This window comes from Cylas formicarius, unplaced genomic scaffold (assembly GCF_029955315.1).
Source record: "Cylas formicarius isolate icCylForm1 unplaced genomic scaffold, icCylForm1.1 PGA_scaffold_10__41_contigs__length_53128322, whole genome shotgun sequence".
Lineage (NCBI taxonomy): Eukaryota > Metazoa > Arthropoda > Insecta > Coleoptera > Brentidae > Cylas > Cylas formicarius.
Genome location: NW_026844214.1, coordinates 51919336 through 51939679, shown reverse-complemented (window position 1 = coordinate 51939679; position 20344 = coordinate 51919336). Strand labels below are relative to the sequence as shown.

The following is a 20344-nucleotide window of genomic DNA, read 5'->3' as shown; positions in this document are numbered from 1 at the left end:
ATACGTCCAGCTCGCGCAATGACATAAGTTTTTCTTTTCGTTAATAGTATATTATGCAACAAGTGCGGTAAACGGCCTTTGACTCACGAGTTTATTTGTCACGAGCGGAGCGAGTGCTTAATAAACGAGTGCCTTAAAAAGTTAACGACCGTGTCGCATACTATACTTTTTCTACGACCATTAATTTTTGGATACATTTATGCAACAAAAAACACGAACGCATTCACTGACATGATCGTCAGAATTGACAAACTTCAAAATTCAAGCCGTGGGAAATATGTCCAAAGATATCCGACTGCTCCCACACCACAAATGATGGTGGTGGTAGCAAGTGAACGAAAATCTAGAGCGGCGTTCGGGTACGGGCGGGGGGGTGGTTTGTAACAACCGATACGCCAACAGCTGGGTCGTGACATATACGTGATCGAGTGACAGAATTTTTAGGTTAGAACCAGCGATTTTTATAGGGTAATCAAGTTTGAAACTTATTTAAAATGATTTATCTTACTAAGTTAACATTTTACTACTTTTTTCAAACAGGAATTCAGTTAATTGTGAATAGTAAATTCATAGGGTAATGCAGAAAAGGAACATAACCCCTTAACAAATAGTTTTTCACGACGACTTTATGTATTATTCATGCAGAAGGTGTAACGGAACGAGGTAAAATTGATTTCATATTTTATAGAGCTCACAAATTTGCATGTTTAGTGCAGAAACGTCGTATTTTATAACATTATTCAATTTATAGGAATAAAGTTTAATAAATATATGTATATTCGAATTATTCGAATTAACAAAATATCAAGCGCCAGGAAAAGTTGAAAAGAATGGTGTATTCATCTTAAGGAAGGAACAACATAATCATGAACACTTGAAGGACCAAATACAAGACAGGAGTTGCAAGCATGTGTAAGAAAGGAGACCAAAAGAATATATGCAATAGACTTGCGGCAAGGTAAAGAAGATATTAGTAATAAAAATATTTGTAGAAATGTATAGTACATTACACTATACGACTGAAACTACATAAGTATTAATAAATTTCAATTATTTTAACGTAATTTTAGAAACTCAGTATGTACCTCTAGGCAGAGGTGGAGGCAATAGAATAATTATTAAAATGCTTGAGTTTAAAATTTTTGTTTCATTTCAACCATTCGGAGAGTTTTACATCATAAAAGAGAACAACTTTTCTGGGGCGTGAGTTCAGAAGCTGTAGATTTAAAGTATTTTTGTATCACCCAAAGTACATTTTTATGTGATTCTCGTGTGGCTATGGGAAATGGCCCATCTTTTTCGTAAAGTACGCTATAAATGTGTGTTACCCCAAGGCTCACTCGCAACTGGCTAGGAGAAATTGCACAGTGAATTCAGTCAGCTTATAACCAGTTTTATTCCCATCATCAGATGTGAACCCTACCTATTTTGCGAGAAAATGAATTTTGTTTTGGACGTTGTTATTCATAAATTTGATTTGAAAAATGTCAACTTTTACCTTAGCCGGTGGCTGTAACAAATAGGGGGCGACAATGACAACAAAATATTCAAAAGATACTCACGGGTTAATAAAAAAATATTCTGTTGAATGCGGGTTGCAGCACCCTTCGATAAAATTAACCTTTATTTTTTGGAAACAATATTGATCGTATGCATAGGAATCCATGTGACATATGCGGATTTAGCAACCGACGTACGTCCTAAAACAAGCACCGTTTTCCGATCTAGTCTCGACTGTCAAATTACAAAGTATGCCATTTGACCTTCTGCCACATCGACATCCCCTCGCGAAGCGAGTCTCGCCGAGACTTTCCGAAACGGGACCGAACGCCGTTAAAGTGACGCTTCTCGCACGCCAGATCGGTGTGTAATTAGCTATTTTACAGACGGGAGTAGAAAAAAGAATAATGACATTGATTAAATGAAACGTGAACCATAGAATAATTAACTTTTAATTAACGAGCGAAATCGAACGAAAACAATCCATAAAAACACCGCAACCCATCGAAAGTCACAATTATTACAATTTAAGTATAATATTAACCGAGTAGAAGCAAAACGAATATATTATATCCTCGCTGTTTTCGTTAGTTAGTTAGTTTTCGTCTCGGGTGTTGCTTTACGGAAGCAAAGAATAAAAAAAAATTAAAACAAATTCACCGAACACAATTAGAATTAGACACGGATCAGTCTTTTTTTTTAATTTATTCATCTGGAACACTATTTGTCGCTGTCGTTTCCGTCTGATAACCGCTGAGGATCGGTGCTTTCCGTTAAAGATGCTTCCGCATTATCATCCATGATTTCTCTTTCGCTCGTGACTTCAGCTACGAGGTGAGATTCGTTAAGTTGCTCCCCTAACGCGGGTGGTTCTTGGTCGCATTCGCTCTCCGAGCTCCGTTCCGATCCGCTCAAATCGGAAGGCGCGGTTATTTGCAACCGTGCAGGCTGTCCGGCTTGCGGACCCGCCGGTCTTTTTTTCCGGGAAGGGTTGAAATGCGAACAGTAACAGCAACGAAATGACGTATACTCGAACTCTTCCTTGACCGCCATACCTCGAAGTTAAAAAAATATATATACCTTATATAATAATCTAGTACTACCAGTATTTATAAAAAGGTATGGTCTGTTCATAGATATAAGAAAGTGGCCGATTGTTTATGAATGGGATTATCTATCCAAGGGTCGTCATTAACATACAATGCAACAAGATTATTACCTAAAGTTTCCATGGGTTGACTCCATAACATTAAATTTCGTTTGATGTATGTAATTAAAAACAATTTAAAACCGTTTATTAGTCAACATTAGTTCTGGGTATTACAGTTTTATTGAATATTAAATTTTTGTTGGCATATGGTTTTCTTTCCAGTTTCACTGATACAATGACTCGTTTGAACATGATTACTTTAATTCGCTTTAATTGTAATATTTTGCTTTTTGCTTGTAACTCGAAAATCAGTGAAAATAGGTATCTTATAATTTGATAATTTTAGATGGATTTTTATATCTAGCGAATTATTACCATACTATGTTACGACAAACTATTCTGAACACGTAATAATATACAGGGTGTTCCATTTAAAAAACGAAAGTTGATATACGTTACGAGTATATCTGGCAACACCGTAGGGCCAAAAATATTTTACATAGGTAAAGTGTGTTCAGAGATATAAGAAAGGGACCAATTGCTTTTGAATTGGATTATCCACCAGTCTTAGATTTAAAAAAATTGACAAAAGGCAAGTTTTAATAGAACCTTTTAGAATTCGGAAATGGTGACTGGAATATCTAGAAAAAAATAGAATTTATAGAGAACAACAAAGCCCAATCAATTACTTGAATGAAACCTGTTTGACACTTATGATACCCCGGAAAAGGGTTGGGTTGACTCAACTGATAAGTGTAAAACAAACGCGCCATCAAAAAGAGGTAAATTGGGCAAATTCTGTTAAACATATGGAAAAAGCAAAACAATCGTGTATTCATATTGCAAATAATATAGAACAAGTAATAATTAGAACAGGCGATGATAGCGATAGTGATACTGATATATTATGTGAATAATTTTAAGTAATTTAAGTAGGTAATAAAATAATTTGTAATTTTATTTTAGATTTAAACATAAATACACACATAAATAAATAAATATTGTTGAGTATCTTTCCTAACAAAACTCCAAATAATTAAATTCTAAGCAAAGTACGGACCTGTTCGACGATATTTCATTCTTACAGCTTGCCCGGGTGTTTCCTTAATTCGTATCAGTTAGTCACTTTCTTATATCTATGAACACATTTTAACCCTGATGTTGAAAATTATCGACCTATACCTCCATTTCCAATTGTTTCGAAAATTGTAGAAAAATGTATAGCTAACCAATTAGTTCAATGTTTTCAAATTAATAGCATTTTTAATAATAATCAGTTTGGTTTTAGCAGAAATCAAAACGCTGCTTCAGGCATTCTCAATTTAGTTTTGGACATTACAGATGCATTCCACAATTGGCAATATAACACTGCACTATTTTGTGATTTCACTAAAGCCTTCGACTGTGTTGAGCATGGAATTCTTCTGCTCAAGTTAAAGGCTTATAATTTTTCAGTCTTCTTACCTTAACAATAGATGCCAGGTGATTAAGTACTCTGGAGTGACATCAGCAGAGAGTGAGATGAACATTGGAGTGCCTCAAAGCCCAATTTTGGGCCCCACATTATTTTTAATATATATAATTGACCTTCCCCTTGTGGATCGTTCATCTGTTTACACACTTTTTGCTGATGACAGCACCGTGTCTGTTTCTGGGCTTTAAAAAAGACATGTTGGAGAGTTTCAGGATCGCACAGGAAAAGGCTGAACACTGGTTTAGTGCAAATAAATTAGTTTTAAACAATGATAAAACCGAGAGAGTGTTTTTTTCCATGCGAAATTTAAGTACAGTTTAATTTTTTATCCTATTGATGAATATTTGTATTTCAATTATAATGTACGTATGTAAATCATCTGTGATAGTAACATTAATAAAGTATTTGTATTCGTATTTGTTAGATGTATTTGACATGTGTAGGTACTGTTTTTCTTATTTTTCATAGGTTAAACTATATTGTAAATGCTAAATGCATAAATAAAAATTTTAATTATTTTATTTTTATTTTTTTTCTATTAAAGGAATAGTCTATTTCTCGTGTCATTCCATATTATATGGTCCCAAAGTTTGGTATGGACGGGGCAATCAAAGCCGGCCGTTTTTTTTTTCTCTTTTTTCTAGAATTATTTTACAAAAATCAAAAAATACATACTTGTAAATATTTAAATTTTACCAACTGTCATTAAAGAAACCTACTTTTTAATTTTGTTGCGTTTTATGGGACGGGACAAAAGTAAAATGGTGAAATACGAGGTGTGTTCAAAAAGTAAGTTTTTTTTTTGTTATTGTTGTATTGTTATATATGAAATCGAAAAATGAATATGAATATTCTCAAAAGTATCTGCATTTCTAGTGGCTAATATGAAAATGCGGAGCACCTTGTTATACAAAACAGATAAAATAAAATATAAAAATTACACATTAATGGCTGGTAAAGTAGATTTTTCTTTAATTCTTCAATAACGTAGTCTATATTTTTGTGCCAATTTTGTGTTTTTAAATATAAATCTATTAAAAATAACTGCAAAAGTGTAGACCATTCATTACTTATATTATCCAAAATCTAAAGTGTATGCAAATTTATCACTTACCATTATGTCCACTACATTCTTGACAAATGAGCGCATATTTATTTGATGGTCCGTTACCCAGCAAATAATCTACCATTTTATCTAATGGCGAACGATATTGAGAGAAGATATCTCTAACAAGCGGATGCGGAGTTACTGCTGATAATCTCGATGGTAACGTCAGTTGCCTTTCAGAATTGGGAGTAGTAATGGGAAATCTTTTTTGTATATTAATTGGGGTTTCTGGACTCCCTCCGAACGAAATACGGCCCCGCATCGCGTTCTGTGCTGCAGATCTTCGTCGCAAAGCTAAACGATTAACTCTTTTACTTCCGTAACTAATTTATATCTTATACGATAATTACCGTTTTGACTTCTTTGACCTATGGCAGTAGGAACTGGAGTGGGATTTAGTTGATTCACAGTGGCAATGGTGGTGACCGCATTTTGCTTCGGATCATTTGCAAATTTATCTAAAATTTCCTTTGCGACCTTATATGTTTCGGTCTCCTTGACATTTTCCAAAATTTTCTTCTTCTGTTCCTTTAAAATAATTAGTTTTTTCTCGTTGCGCAGTATCTTTCTGTTGAAGTACCATGCCATCAATCTTTTAATAATCCATACCCTTTAAAATAAGAAACAGATTAAATAATATTGTATTGCACAGCACCTCCTACCCAAAAGGAAGCATGATCAAATGGACACTCCAGAAAAGCTTCTGGTCTGGGGATATTTTTGAGAAATATAAATATAACAGCAAGGCGATTATGATATAAACAGCCCCTGCTACTAAAATAAATCGGAAAATAAACTTCCGCTGCGTTTGCTTCGTCTTTTTTTGGAAATCCTCTATATAAATAATTTCATTCTCAAGCTTCGTTAGTACATCATACGTGCTTGGTTTTTTCTAAAAAAGTAGTTTTAATATTTACAAAAATCCCATTTTCTACACGTACCTTAAACTTTGCGATAATAACACCCATTATAGAAAGTTTTGAGAAGCTAACCTAAAAAACAAAGTTGGATAATTTCGAAGAGGTGCACATACTGAATAAATATTTTTCTACATTTCCGCTTTTTGCGATGACGAAAAACAATTGTTTACGTTCTTTTTTACTGTCAGCAAAGACAACCTATATACCAGACGATCAAGTAAACTAAAAAGAAATGTCCGCAGAGACGGACATACTTCTTTCTCCTTTCAGCTAGAAGGCAAGCGCGCGAAATTAATTTATATTTTTTATATTTTATTATATTTCATAAATTGAGCTTGGTAGACTTTGAAAATTTCCCGTTAATTTCGAAAATTTGATCAATTTCAAATTCCAATTTTAAAATTATTTTACATTCATGATAATGTATTTGAATTGTTGAATTCAACGAGAAAATGGAAGGGGAAGAGTCCCGGTGGGAAATCGAGTTTAATATCTCAGAATAACAAACAATTCCTTTTTATTGTCGATAATCCTTTACCGACGTAGTTGATATGCCGATGTGTCCAGTTTAGTGTAAAACAAAGAAACACGAAAAAAAGGAATGTATATTTATAGAAGCGAATGATCTTAGCAGTATGGTTTTAGAAAAAAGAAGATGCGAGTCACAAAAATATTATGTATATTTTTCGTATTCTGTGGTTCTATGGGTCAACGTCACCATCGCACTTTGTTTACATTTTTTAAACAAGAAACCTGAATCTGCAACACAATGCTCGAATAATTTTTTTTGTCGGAGGAATTCGCGAATCTCATTTTCAGATATTTAATCGTATAAAATAACAATTATGGAAAAACAGCAAAATACCACAAGTACTGCAGACTCATATTCAGAAGAAAATACCCTTAACTCGAACATTCCGAAAGACCTGCGATTAAAAGAAGACGCCACTATTTCACATCCTTTGATGTATTCTCCCGTGTTTCCCGATTTAATTCCAGAAAAAGCAAAATCGAAATACAAAGATACGAAATTCAAACCGCCAGCGCACAGCAGCCCATTGGAGAACAACATAGTAGTTTCCGTCGATTCGCTAGAAAGGCAGTTAAATATGCCGATTTTAGAATACAACGAGAAGTTACCTGGTAAACCTTTTTCGGGATTTGTGTAAAAGTAAATCTATTGGTTTAATTTTAAGAGTTTCCCAGAAGTCCTTCTGATTTAAAAAAGTTGCTAATGTACGAGTTGCCAGTGGAAGCGTCCCACGATCCTCCTAGCGACACGGAGAATGATAAATCGATTTATGAAGCTCACTTAAGTTCCAATCTTCAAAATGTTTCCTTGACTATGAATGAAAAGGAAGGTAATGAATCCATCTTGTTCCAAAAGAAAAGGAAACGCCATTGCTTATATTTTTCAGGAAATTTAAATTTTCTGTCTCACAATGCGCGAAGTAACAAACTCAGAAGAATTAAAGTGCCCGAGACTCAACAAAGCGATGATAGTGACCTGTCGTCGCTCGATAGCAATTCAGGTGAAGAGAGCCTTAAATCAGATATCTTAGATGAGCGTGAAGCCAGAACTAAGGTCGAAACCGATGAAGGTAATACAAATAAAATAAATAAAAAATTATTTAATTAATACTCAGAACACCCAGTCAGATAGGACTTTCGAGGGCAATATTTTTTTCAATGAAATTGCACGCATTTGATATTTGCTTGTGCTTCTATATTCCAGATAACAACACGTCTGAACCAATAGAGCCACTGAGTGCGGCGGAAGAAAGAAGACACGCTCGAAATTGGCAGAGGATGATCCTACCGGGTGGGGAACATCGTACCATAGACATGCGAGTCATTGAGCCATACAAACGCGTCCTGTCTCACGGCGGGTATCTTAGGGCCGGAGGCCACACGGCGATAGTGTTGTTTGCATCCTGTCACTTACCAGACAAATCAAGGATCGATTACGATTATGTTATGGATAATTTGTTCCTGTGAGTATGAAACCTGGTAATTTTAAGCCTTTTTATAAACTAATTCTTCCGCAGTGTCTCATTGAATTTAATGAAAAATTTGATTTTGGCGATTAGCAAGGTCCTTTTCACTGATTTTAATCAAGTGATTTAGAATGATGTTTTAAATCAAAATCACTAATAGAAAGTAAAACACAACTCTTTAAAAAAATAAGACTTGTTGATAGCGTTTAAGAAGTGAATAGTGTTTTTTTTACTTCAGAGGTTTCAATGCATCGAAAGCTCCAATAAGTAGCAGAAATTGCCTTTTTCTATTTATTTGTTGATCTTTTCTTTTTCATCTGTTGATGTTCGCCTTAGGAAACTACCTAGATTAGCCCGATTTTCAGTAGTTTCCTTTTCCTTCATCAGCATAAATAAAATATGCATGAATTTAAATTTCGACATTTTTTGAATAATAAATACTTTAATTCTTTTGAAAGGGTTTTTATGAATATTTACTACCTGTGTTAGTTTCTTGTTGCTTATTATCACAAACATCATGGTGTGCTTTAATTCTTTGAACTATCCGTTGAGATTTTACAAATTGCTCAACACGCAGATTTATTTGGATACGCCGTTTTAATGTAAAACTACCAGGGCGTTCTGACGAATACTTAAAATGTGTACTATATTCTTTAAAGTGGCTCTAAAATATTTTGTAATAGCTACAGGAAAAAAACCATGTTAAAAAAAAGATTTTTCATTTTTTTAAATAAAATAAGTTTGCGCAACACCGGTTATGATAATTATGTTTTCTCTTCCAATGTAAATATCAAATATTCAGTTGACTAACAACAAACAGCAAAAGTTGATTTATAAAAAATCATAAAACTTGGCAACATTGACGGCTGTCCCTTTGTGATTCTCTCGAAAGTACAGCGAAATCGCGATTTAGTGAACTTATTTTGGCAAAGCAATTTTGCTATTCCAGGTCTGAGATTAAGGACACAATCAAAGAAATAATACATATATAATCTGCAAAAAGTAGCAAACAACAAAAAGTACTATTATATTTAAATGCATACTAAGGGTTAGTTAGTTAGTCATCTTTTTCCCAATCAGAATCAACGGTTATTTAATTCTCTAACTGATTTAAATTTGTTGGTTCATCTTTATTCCATTCGTTAATGTCGTTTATTTCACATTTAACCCGTAATATACAAAATTCAAAATTAACGTAAACCTCTGTAACTCGAATCTCTCCGTATCTCGACCTTTTTTTGGGGGTTTTCGTCGCGAAAACTTAAAACATTAACAATAATTGATGAAGAAAATTATTTGTCAACCAAGTTGGCAAATGAACATTTAAAAACTCGCTACTTACTTTTTTTTGTCCGTACTTTAGGTTTAATAATTAGCACTCTTCGGTTGTTTAGAAGAAATATCATATTTAAAGTACTGTCTCTCACTGTAACTTGACCTTTTTCTCCCATTTTTGTAAGACGTCTATAACATTCTGGTTGGCATTGTGTGCTTCTCATTGAGTAATCGTGCTCTTAAAACACTTTAGGGGACATTATCCTCTTCATCATCCAAATAGATTGTTAAAATAGTTTGCTACTATTTCTCCTCTATAACAATTGGTTTTCTCACATATCAGGCCAAAGCTAAATCTGAGACTGCATCCCTTAAAGTGTATATTTGCAACATTGCGCTTAGGTAGGTAGGCGACTTGGTAGGTTTTTGCGATGAAATAACTTGGTAATTCTGATAACATTCTTAAAGGTGTCACATCGGGTGGCATAAACATTACAGTAATTAGACCATCAGGACTTTTTAAGTCGGCTTCAGGTGGATGATCCAACAACAATAATACCTTAACGGGTAAGTTGCGACTCAGTAAAAACGCCTTCACCTAAAAATGAAAATTGTATTACATATTACTGTTATATACTTACTGTTATAAATTTCGAAAGGCGCGTGGATTTTGTGATGAGTTTTTTGTGTTTTTGATACATAAGTCTTACTGGGTAAAGTCTGTTCATAGATATGAGAAAGTGACTAACTGATACGAATTAAGGAAAGACCCGGGCAAGCTGCAAGAATGAAATATGGCCGAACAGGTCCGTACATTACTTAGAATTTAATTATTTGCGGTTTTGTTAGGAAAGATACTAATCAATATGTATTTATTTATGTTTAAATCTAAAATAAAATTACAAATTCTTTTTATTACTTAATTAAATTACTTAAAATTATTCACATAATATATCAGTATCACTATCGCTATCATCGCCTGTTCTAATTATAATTTGTTCTATATTATTTGCAATATGGATATACGAATTGTTCTGCTTTTTGTATATGTTTAACAGAATTTGCCCAAATTTGAGGAGGGATGTTAAAAACTTCGGTTTCTATAATTTTGAGGACATTGGAGTTAACACGGGGAAAAATATTGTTACGACGATTTCAGGGTTCAGCCTTAAAACTGTATGCCCTAGATTCTTTGCATAATTATCACAGACGTATTCCTTTTGTAGGTTCAAGCTTTGTAGAACCTCAATTAATCGCTTTTTGGTATAATCTTCGTAAAAATAAATGTCGTTATTATACATGTAGTTTTGGATTGTTGCTTTTGTGTCACATGAGGAAGGGGTTTTAGTCAACTGTCTACTGTGATAACTTGCATTGTCCATTACAATTACGCGATTAGGAGGAATGTTTGGAACTAGTGTGTTTTTAAACCAACTTTCAAATAAGTCAGCGGTGGCATCTTCATGGTAATCCAGAGAAGAATTTTTAATATTTTTCACAGACAGACACAGTCCATTTGGAATCCAACTATCTTTAGAGCCATGCATGCATTCTTTTACCTCTTTTTGATGGCGCGTTTGTTTTACACTTATCAGTTGAGTCAACCCAACCCTTTTCCGGGATATCATAAGTGTCAAACCAGGTTTCATCCAAATAAATAATTGGCCTTTGTTGTTCTCTGTAAATTCTAATTTTTTCTAGATATTCAAGGCGCCATTTCCGAATTTTAAGATTCCATTAAAACTTGCCTTTTGTCAATGTTTTTAAATCTAAAACCCATGTGTTGAATACACTTCCATAAGGTAGTTCTGCCACATTTAACACCGGTTTCATCCTTTTAAGCCTCCTAAAATTTTACACCGTATTATATCTTGATCACTATTATCTACACTCGAGAAAATGTCAGCATCGCTTATTTTTTTCCTCGCTGAAATGGGATTATTCACAATTTTGCATACAGTTGATGTTGGAATTTTCGTCAATGTGGCCGTTTCTTCTAAATATGCTTGCTTGCTGGCACCACGTGCAATGAGCATCTCCTGAGATACACTAGACTCCCACATATTTTGCATAATTCGCACACGATTCAACACACGCTGTATTACACACGAAATAAGAATGATTACTAATAAACTTAAACTAAGTAGTATACCAGGTAGGTATAAAATTATTTTCTTTTAAGGACCACAATTTTACCTGAATTTAAATTCCGAAACTTTAGGTAATAATCTTGTTAATTGTATGTCAATGACCACCCTTGGATAATCCCATTCAAAAGCAACTGGTCACTTTCTTTTATCTATGAACAGACCATAACAACAACTTCCAATGAAGGCCGGTTTCATCGGCATTATAAATCTGTTCTGACGTCTGATCCAGCGTTTTAATAGTGCTGCTCAAAGCTTCTTTAAACGGATCGACTACTTCGGGCTGGGATGACAGTTTCTGTCCACTTATTTGGAGTAGTCGTATGTTTAGCCAACCATTAAATGAAGAATCTACATCAATTGCTTTTTGCAAAACCTTTCTCCTTTTCCTGAAGCATCAGCCCACCAACCAGTATATTGCTTTCTCTCAAGTTTAGAAAATATTCGTATAAATCTCTTTCCACGTTTGAATAATCTCTTTGGTAATGGCTCCCTTGTCTTTTTTATTACACATACGGTTGACTTGGCTATACCATATTTCTTAGCAAGCAGAGTCACACAATCACCTTTACTCAGGGGTTCTGAGAGTTCACCTTTGTGTTTTAAATTCAAACACTTCGTCACATTTAAAGGTACTACTCCGCACTGATCCTGACCGCATGTAAAATACACACAAATGATAATCGACAACCGTATCGCGAAGCACAATGATACCACTTGTGTGTTCACTCTATGGGGTCGTTTACTCCAAGCGAAGTTCACTAAATCGCGACTCCACTGTAGTTCTCATTTTAAGCCATTTTGTCCCAGTTAATAAATTGAATCAGATCAGAGAATGTTCTTTAGTATTAGTTTGTGCCTTGTGCGGTGAACGTTACAGTTCGTAAAATATGGTATTTGACTCAAAAAGAATTAGAGGCGGCTATGCAGGAGCGCACTTATCTGACAATAATCTGTTGGATAAAAATGATACATTTGCAAAAGTTAGACCCTTCTTTGATGTAATGAATAAAAAAAATCTTCAGTTTGGCATATTTTCGTTCAACTTATCCATAGATGAACAAATGGTACCTTACTTACTTAATCCAGTTCGTTTTGGTTTCAAGCTTTGGTGCCTTTGCTCGTCTGATGGGCACTTCTTTTATTCACTTCCATATGTTGGTGCTCAAAGTAAACCTCATTCTGACCTCGGTCTTGTCGGTGACGTTGTCACGAGTCTACTTTCTGTTCTAGATAAGCCACTAAATCACCAAATTTTTTGACATTTTTTTTCACCATTAAAACTATTTGTACATTTAAAAAGTAATGGTTATTTTGCCATCGGTACTATCCGGGAAAATAGGACAAATTGTAAATCATTTGCAAAAAAAAACCTCGCATCCAATCTTTCAGCATATGAATCTGGATCAAAAATTTCTATTGTCCGTGGGCACGACAATTCAGTTGTAACTGTGGCAAGCAATGTTTCTAGTGTAGATCTTGTCCAAAATGTAAAACGCTATAATAGAAAATAACGGAAAGATGTAAATATACCCCAACCTTATGTAATTGCCAAATACAATAGATATATGGGTATGGTAGATTTACATGACAACGGAATTGTTAATTACAGGTATTTGGAAAAAAATGGTGGTGGCCTTTATTTTGTAACTCACTCGATAGTTTACTAGCGAATTCATGGAAATTGTATAATGTTGTCAACGAACAAAAGATATCTCAGGTAGATTTTAAACCTTACATTGCTTTGCGACTTTTAAAAACTGATAAAACAATTACTCAAAGAAATCTTGCACCTGCCATAGATGAAGTGCGGTATGATAGTCAAGCTCACCTCATGATTGTTCATGCTAATAAAGCCCGAAGGAGATGCAGAATCTGCCACAGCCACACAATTTACGTTTGCAATAAGTGTAATGTGCATTTTCATACTCCATGCTTTGTAAAATATGACCAAAAATGAAACCGAGTGTTACCAGTGGTGCGCTCACGCACCATAAAATATGCGTTTTTTTGTATCAAATCAGGTTCTATTTGGAAAACAGTTGTTTTCTGTCGAATTTATGTGTAAATTATGTTACATCTTATGTGCCCCCAAAAAATATTTAATGTTTTTTCCCAGTAGTTCGTTTACGCACCAGAGTTTCGAGTTTCTATTTTTTTTGGACACATGTAATGTATTCTTAAGTGCAGTAAAATAAATAATTTCAGAGCAAAAAAGTATTTTTTATGCTTGGGATAATATGGCTTAAGCAATAAGTTTGCCCCGGTAAGTCGAAATTCCTAAAAGCACAAACTACAGATTTTAAAGAGGCGTTACATCCTATAGTCCCAACTAAGGCATTTTAGTGGACCTTATTAGTTTTAATCATAATACTAATAAACAACTCGACCTTAAATGTTTGTAAAATTACATCGAATTTGTTGTGCAGATATGTGCTGTGGACTCTGGAACGTTTGGTCACTGACGATTACGTATTGGTGTACCTGCACGGTGCTAGTACCAAACTACCTTCGTTCTCGTGGTTGAAAAGATGTTACCAAATGGTCGGTAGACGACTTAGGAAGAACCTAAGTCACCTGTACATCGTGCATCCGACGTTGTGGATCAAAACGATCCTCTACATGTCGAAACCTTTTATCAGGTAATAGTTTTCGCGCGTACCCAATTTATTTTTTTATAAATTACCTATAGGCAGTGATCTTTCACTGGTCTCTAGGCTTTAAATTTACAAATTAAAAAAAAAAACAATCTCCACACTATTGAAGAGACTTTAAATACAATTTTAGGTTAGAGCGGAACAAATGTGTTTTTTGAAATACCATGATAACAAGAAAACAATGTAACTTAGAATGTGATCAACACTTTATTTAAGACATATATATATATATATATATATATATATATATATATATATATATATATATATATATATATATATATATATATATATATATATATATATATATATATATATATTGTAATTGTGTATTGCCCCTAACTTCGTAGACTCACTATTGCTTAAATAAATTTTATAAAACTATTAACAGCCTGAGGCAGTCTTGAACAAGTGTAAATAACTTATTATTTTAATATATGAGATGTAGTTACATATTGCAATTAAAATCTTTGACTTTATATTATCCTTATAATCTTAACATTAATTTAAAAACATACAATTTAAAATGGTCTCGGGCAGGCATTTAAAAAAGGATCAAGTAGTTAAACTATGTAAGTTTGAAATATCAAACACAAAATAAACAATTCAAATCGTCGTATTGGCCAACATACGAGGTCTGTCAATTAGATTCCCGGAAAAGTGGCAACACTGCGACTCTCGTTATGCTACGGCGTTCGCGTTGTGTCATTCGAAAGAGGATTCATTTCTGCGTCAGTCTGTGCAAGTTTCGTCTCGATCGGTTGTTCAGTTCGTGTGTTACAGTACTTTGATCATCGGACCCCTTGTCGCGAAAATGTGTGCTAAAAAAACTGAACAAAGAGTAGTGATCAAATTTTTGGTCAAACGTGGTGTTAGTTCCGCGGAAATTATGAAACAGTTAACCGACGTGTACAAGGATGATTGCCTGAAAAAACAGCTGTCTACGAGTGGGCTAAGCGGTTCAGGGAAGGCAGGGAGTCGGTGGAGGACGATTCACGTCGATCGCCTGCGCGTGCGTGTGCTCGGAGACCGTCGGGTAAGCCTCAGAGTTGGGTATCAACAAGGAAACCATTCGACAGATGCTACACGAGGATTTAGGGATGCGCAAGTTGTGCGCGAAAATGGTTCCCAAAGTGCTCACAGTTGAGCAGAAAGAGCTTCGTTTATCCATCTGTGAAGACATGATTTCTCGAATTGAGGAGGAAGGAGAAGACTGGATGTCAAATGTTATTACCGGAGACGAGTCTTGGGTGTTCCAGTATGACCCTGAGACCAAACGACAGAGCATGCAGTGGGTGGAAAAGGGGGGGAAGCGCCCCACAAAAGCCAGAATGTCGAAATCAAAAGTGAATTCTTTGCTCATCGCATTCTTCGATATTAATGGAGTTGTACACCACGAATACGTTCCAGCAGGTCAGACAGTCAATGGGAAGTTCTACATTGAAGTTTTGAAACGTCTGAAGGCCCGTGTGTTTCGTGCACGGCCGGAATTGGCCGAACGTGGATGGGTGCTGCATCACGACAACGCTCCAGCCCACTCCTCATTCGCAGTTCGCAATTTTTTGACCAAAAACGGCATTCCAACGCTTCCGCACCCCCCCTACAGCCCGGACCTGGCCCCCTGCGACTTTCATCTCTTTCCACAATTGAAGTCCTACCTCAAGGGCAACCGATACGACGGCGTCGAGGAGGTGCAACGTGTCACGACACGGGTGCTGAGGGACCTATCTTCGTGGGGCTTCAGGGGGTGCTTCCAATGGTGGATCCAACGGTGGCGCCGGTGCATCGAGCTAGAGGGAAACTACTGCGAAGGATTATAACTTAATTTTAAGAATTTATGTATATTCCGCACCGTCCGGGCACTTTTCCGGGAATATAATTGACAGACCTCGTAAAAGTAAAAAAAAAAACGAACAACTTCAAAACTTTGGTAATAGTACTTAACCCAGGTTAAATTTACTAAAATGAAATTTGAAAGTTAATAGGTATGCGGGATTGGTCTTCTTTGTCAAGGAACAAAAATTTAAAACCCAATTTCTTTTTTAAAAAAGAAACTAGACACATATTTTGATCTTTATGTTTAATAAACGCTACGAAATACATTTGCCGTTCTTTTTTGGCAGAGTGATACTTTACCAATATATATAGTCATTTTTATTTAAATTCTCTCTCTCATAACGGAGCCACAGATTTTTTCAAATCTGCCCCAATAAGATCCTTCAGAAACAAAATTATGTGGACGACCAAGAAACTTGTATTTAATTAACTTATACAGTTGCTTTTTTTCCGTTATAAAGAGTTTTCGTTACAAAGAATGATAGGCACTTAAAAAATAACAATGTGCATATGTGTTTTGTAATATGTAATTATTTTATGTACATATTTTAACATCTACTTAGAAACATTTTATTATAACTACATTTAAAGTTTCAAATAATCGGTAATAATCTTTTAGTATGCCAATACGCATCTCGTACTTTGGCTTGCATTTTCACCATTTTTTCGAGAGGGGCATCTTCCCCATGATACAAAAAAAAAGTTTCTCTAGCAGCTTACCTGAAGATCGGGCTTGTTGCTGGTGGTCCCAGATCAACTTCTTCATCTTTTCTTTTCTGCTAGTTCTGACCACGTCTTCTCCAGCCAATCGTTAGTGACGTTTCTGTCGACATCACGGGCTTCGCCATTTATCTGTCCATAATTTATACGATGTCTCTGTTTGACGGTGTACGAGGTTAGCGCCAAAATTTCCCGGCCTGACATAGACGCAACTTCAGTATCACGATAAAACTTTGTCTTCTTTTAAATATATATCTTAGTAGGCTGCGAAAAAAAGTCTTGCGTCAAATAGTTTTTATTGACAGCATTTTAAACAAGACGTGTCTGAAAAAATGTCGCAAATAACGCAAATTGAGTATAGAGCAACCATACAGTTTTTGACAAAAGAACGTTTAGCATCTAAAATTATTAAAGAAAGGCTGGATGGTGTGTACGGCCAAAGTTCTCCTTCGTATTCTGTAGTGAAAGAACGTTCAAAACGTTTTCGAATGGGGCAGGAGTCCCTTGAAGATGATTCAAGAACTGATCGACCAGTAGAGGACTTTTCGGCTATTCAAAAACAACGCCGTGTCTAGTGCGCGCGGTCTTTTTTGGAACTCTGTGGGTCGGAACCGAAGCCTGTGATAGAAACTATTGCGACGGTAGATGAAACTATGGTTCTCTATTATGACCCCTCTATCGAAAAAAAAAAATCAATGAAGCACCTCCAAGAAAATTCAGAGTCTGCCAGTCAACAAAAAAGGTGATGGCCACGACCTTTTGGGATTGTGAAGGAATTCTTTTGATAGATTTTAAAGAAACTAATACCACAGTTAATGGTAAATATTACGCAACATTATTACATAAATTGCGAGACTGCATACGTGTAAAACGTCGAGGAAAACTGACCAGAGGCGTGCGTCTTTTGCACGATAATGCACCTGTCCATACTGCTGGTGTTGCAAGAGCTGTCATTTTAGAGCGTGGGTTAAAATAGATAGATCATCCTCCCTATAGTCCAGATATTGCCCCCAGCGACTATTATTTGTTTGGATATTTGAAAAAGGACTTACTTGGACGGCGGTTTAACGACGAAGTTGAGTTAAAAATATTTGTTTAAATGGATTGAGTTGTTAATAAAGCGATGTAATAAGTGTATTGAAGTTAAGAGGGATTATATTGGAAAGTAGCAAAAAATTGTTACTCTACTTTGTTTCATATTCAGGCCGGGAAATTTCGGCGCTGCCCTCGTATATGTAGCTTTTGCTCAATGTTTTTGCTGACCTGTGTAACACCGTAGGGTTGTTAACGTCAATAAATTATTATTATTGTAAATACTATCAGTATCTTGTAAATTTGACAATATACTTAGTGTGAAATTAATTTTTTGTCTCGAGTATTTGTAAACAAAGTTGGATCAAAATGAGACATATTTTAAGTGATTGATTTTTCAAAATTGAAATTAAAGAATTTTTAAAGTTGTCTAATTTTGAAATTGGTGCAAGTCCCTTTAAGGCCCCTAAATATGTATTATTGTAGTCTAATTCGCCTAAAAGAAATGTATATAATGAAATTAAATATTTATAAAACAATAGGAACATTGCCTAAATTTTTTAATTAAAAGATATTGGTAACCTTTAATTTTCTCGAAAATAGAGGATATGGAATTGCACCACTTTCAAGATAAACGGTCCATATTCTGAATTTCCAGAATGTTTAATCTCACTGGTTTTGTTTTTCCAGTTTCCATTACTTACCATACCGGATCCGAATTAAAGTTTCCCATTTTTTTTCAGCTCGAAGTTCTATAGAAAAGTCTCCTTCATAGCGAACCTCAGGGAACTCTTAGCCCGAGTGCCTTTAGAAGCGGCCGCCATTCCGGAAAAGGTTAGGGCCTACGATAGTCTACATTGCACGAGCTAATTTGAATCGCGAAGTATTAGTAGAAGGCGGTACCCAGTTAGAGTTAATTAAGAGTACTTAAAAAATAATAACTAAAACATAATTCGGCCTAGTACAAGTGTTTACGACAACGAATTGTTTCCTAGTGATGGGTAGTTCTCATTCCTATTAATTTATTGTTATTTATTTAATGGTGATTTGCATTCCTATTTTTTTTATCCAATTTTTTGTAAATACATTCACTTTGCAAAGTAGTTTTCTTGGTTTCTTTATCCCAACGCGGAACGCGCAAGTAATGACACCACAACCTTTTGGAACATATATTTTAAGTACCACAAAAAAAATAATAAATACTGACATAAAAAATATCACTAAAAGGAATATGGATTCTGGCAGTGAAGACGATCACGGGTCTACCGAAGATCTGGACCTGCAACTGGTTTCGCTCTCCGACGACTTCTTAAATCTTAACAACTCCTTCATTAGTTCCTTAAAAAAAAAAACAGTTAATCGTAAATTTCATAAATCCTAGAAACTAGGTTTTTCTTGGACACTGTATTTTGTTTTGACAGTTGAAAAACACTACTAATTTAAAAATCATGAAATTTGGTAGTCTTGTCCATTTCGCAGCTACTGGTGAGTTAAATGAAACTTCGATATAGTGACCAACCAACTAATATACTTTATATAAGTTTGTATAGTGTGCCTCGGAGCATATCGTTTCGGCTTTCGAGGGACCCTTCGCCAAAAAGTAACTACGACCTTTGTTACGACTATATTTTTGGCTGCTTACCCTCAGAACGATTAATGGAAAGTTGAAAAAAAAAAAACGATTGTCAATCGAATAAAAAAGGAAACCCAAAAAAGCAGCATTCGCACCGATTTACTATTTGCGATGTTGTTTATTGCTAATGTTATTTTATACAGATACATATGCAAACCTTTGTACCTATTGTTAATGGGAAAGCCCAACCACCAATAACGTATAGTCGGTCTCAATCTTCATCGTGCTGGCTTTTGCCCGCAATTATGGAAGTTACCTGCCGACGGCAATCAAACTCGGTAGGTAGTAAAGGATAGAACATTAGTACGGACTCTCAAACATTTTTTTCTTTATTTAGGTGAGTATAATCTTATTAAATTGAACTAAGAAAAAACAATGGCTTCTCACTATCAGAGTAGTCATTGAGATTAATTATAATAGTATTTATGTTGTTTTGTATAGAAATGTAGGAGTCCTCAATTTTTGTAATGTGCTGTACTGAATTTTACCAGCTCTCAATTGGTATGCTATTAATTACATTTTTTATCAAATTTATAACACTGGGGCTTACAGTAAGAGTAACATTTTCTGCTTTGACCTTTCGTTGCGAAGACTAAGACAAATAAACCCATCAGCAGTTGCTGAACACAATCACGAAACCAGACATAAAATTTCATTTGATAAAACTAAAATTCTTGCATATAATCAGTTCTTCTACTAACGAAAAATCCGAGAGTCAGCAAAAACAGACGCAGAAGGAATCCAGAAGTTTTCTAAAAAGTATTACAGTAGCCTGTGGAAGTTTCTTTGAAAAATTAACAAACCTTTATTGACAGGAATGATACTGGTAAGATTACTCTATTAACTGACCTATTTGTTACATTGTAGAGACCATAACGTCACTTCCAATTTTCTT

General features: G+C 35.0%; 3 protein-coding genes and 1 long non-coding RNA gene across 9 annotated transcripts in view; 2 read left to right on the top strand and 2 right to left on the bottom strand.

Moving 5' to 3' along the window:
• On the top strand, positions 1 to 1112 carry LOC132706171 (uncharacterized). The gene is made up of 3 exons (XR_009619560.1): positions 1 to 468; positions 541 to 663; positions 752 to 1112. It is a non-coding gene; the product is annotated as an uncharacterized LOC132706171 (long non-coding RNA).
• Positions 1113 to 1936: 824 nt separating this feature from the next.
• On the bottom strand, positions 1937 to 6400 carry LOC132707341 (endoplasmic reticulum junction formation protein lunapark). Of its 2 annotated transcripts, XM_060679158.1 has the most exons (6): positions 6285 to 6397; positions 6174 to 6224; positions 5895 to 6124; positions 5583 to 5842; positions 5239 to 5526; positions 1937 to 2555 (listed from the first exon to the last, which is right to left on the bottom strand). In XM_060679158.1, the coding sequence occupies exons 2-6, from the start codon at positions 6198 to 6200 to the stop codon at positions 2221 to 2223; spliced, it is 1140 nt and encodes a 379-aa protein (XP_060535141.1). In that variant the 5' UTR covers positions 6201 to 6224; positions 6285 to 6397; the 3' UTR covers positions 1937 to 2220. The 2 variants fall into 2 exon arrangements, with proteins under 2 accessions (XP_060535141.1, XP_060535150.1); XM_060679167.1 differs by lacking the exon at positions 1937 to 2555 and adding an exon at positions 2580 to 4306 and having other exon boundaries at positions 6174 to 6400.
• A 465-nt stretch (positions 6401 to 6865) lies between these two features.
• On the top strand, positions 6866 to 18908 carry LOC132700000 (protein prune homolog 2). The gene is made up of 6 exons (XM_060667039.1): positions 6866 to 7295; positions 7349 to 7513; positions 7571 to 7753; positions 7888 to 8146; positions 14001 to 14213; positions 18560 to 18908. The coding sequence occupies exons 1-6, from the start codon at positions 6998 to 7000 to the stop codon at positions 18684 to 18686; spliced, it is 1245 nt and encodes a 414-aa protein (XP_060523022.1). The 5' UTR covers positions 6866 to 6997; the 3' UTR covers positions 18687 to 18908.
• Positions 18909 to 18979: 71 nt separating this feature from the next.
• Positions 18980 to 20344, bottom strand: part of LOC132708301 (ATPase family AAA domain-containing protein 2-like) — a 51885-nt gene continuing 50520 nt past the window's right edge. For all 5 annotated transcript variants that reach the window (XM_060680553.1, XM_060680554.1, XM_060680555.1 and 2 more), the window contains one exon: positions 18980 to 19154. In XM_060680553.1, the coding sequence (XP_060536536.1) occupies positions 19071 to 19154 (84 nt within the window). In that variant the 3' untranslated portion in view covers positions 18980 to 19070. The remainder of the gene's footprint in view (positions 19155 to 20344) is intronic.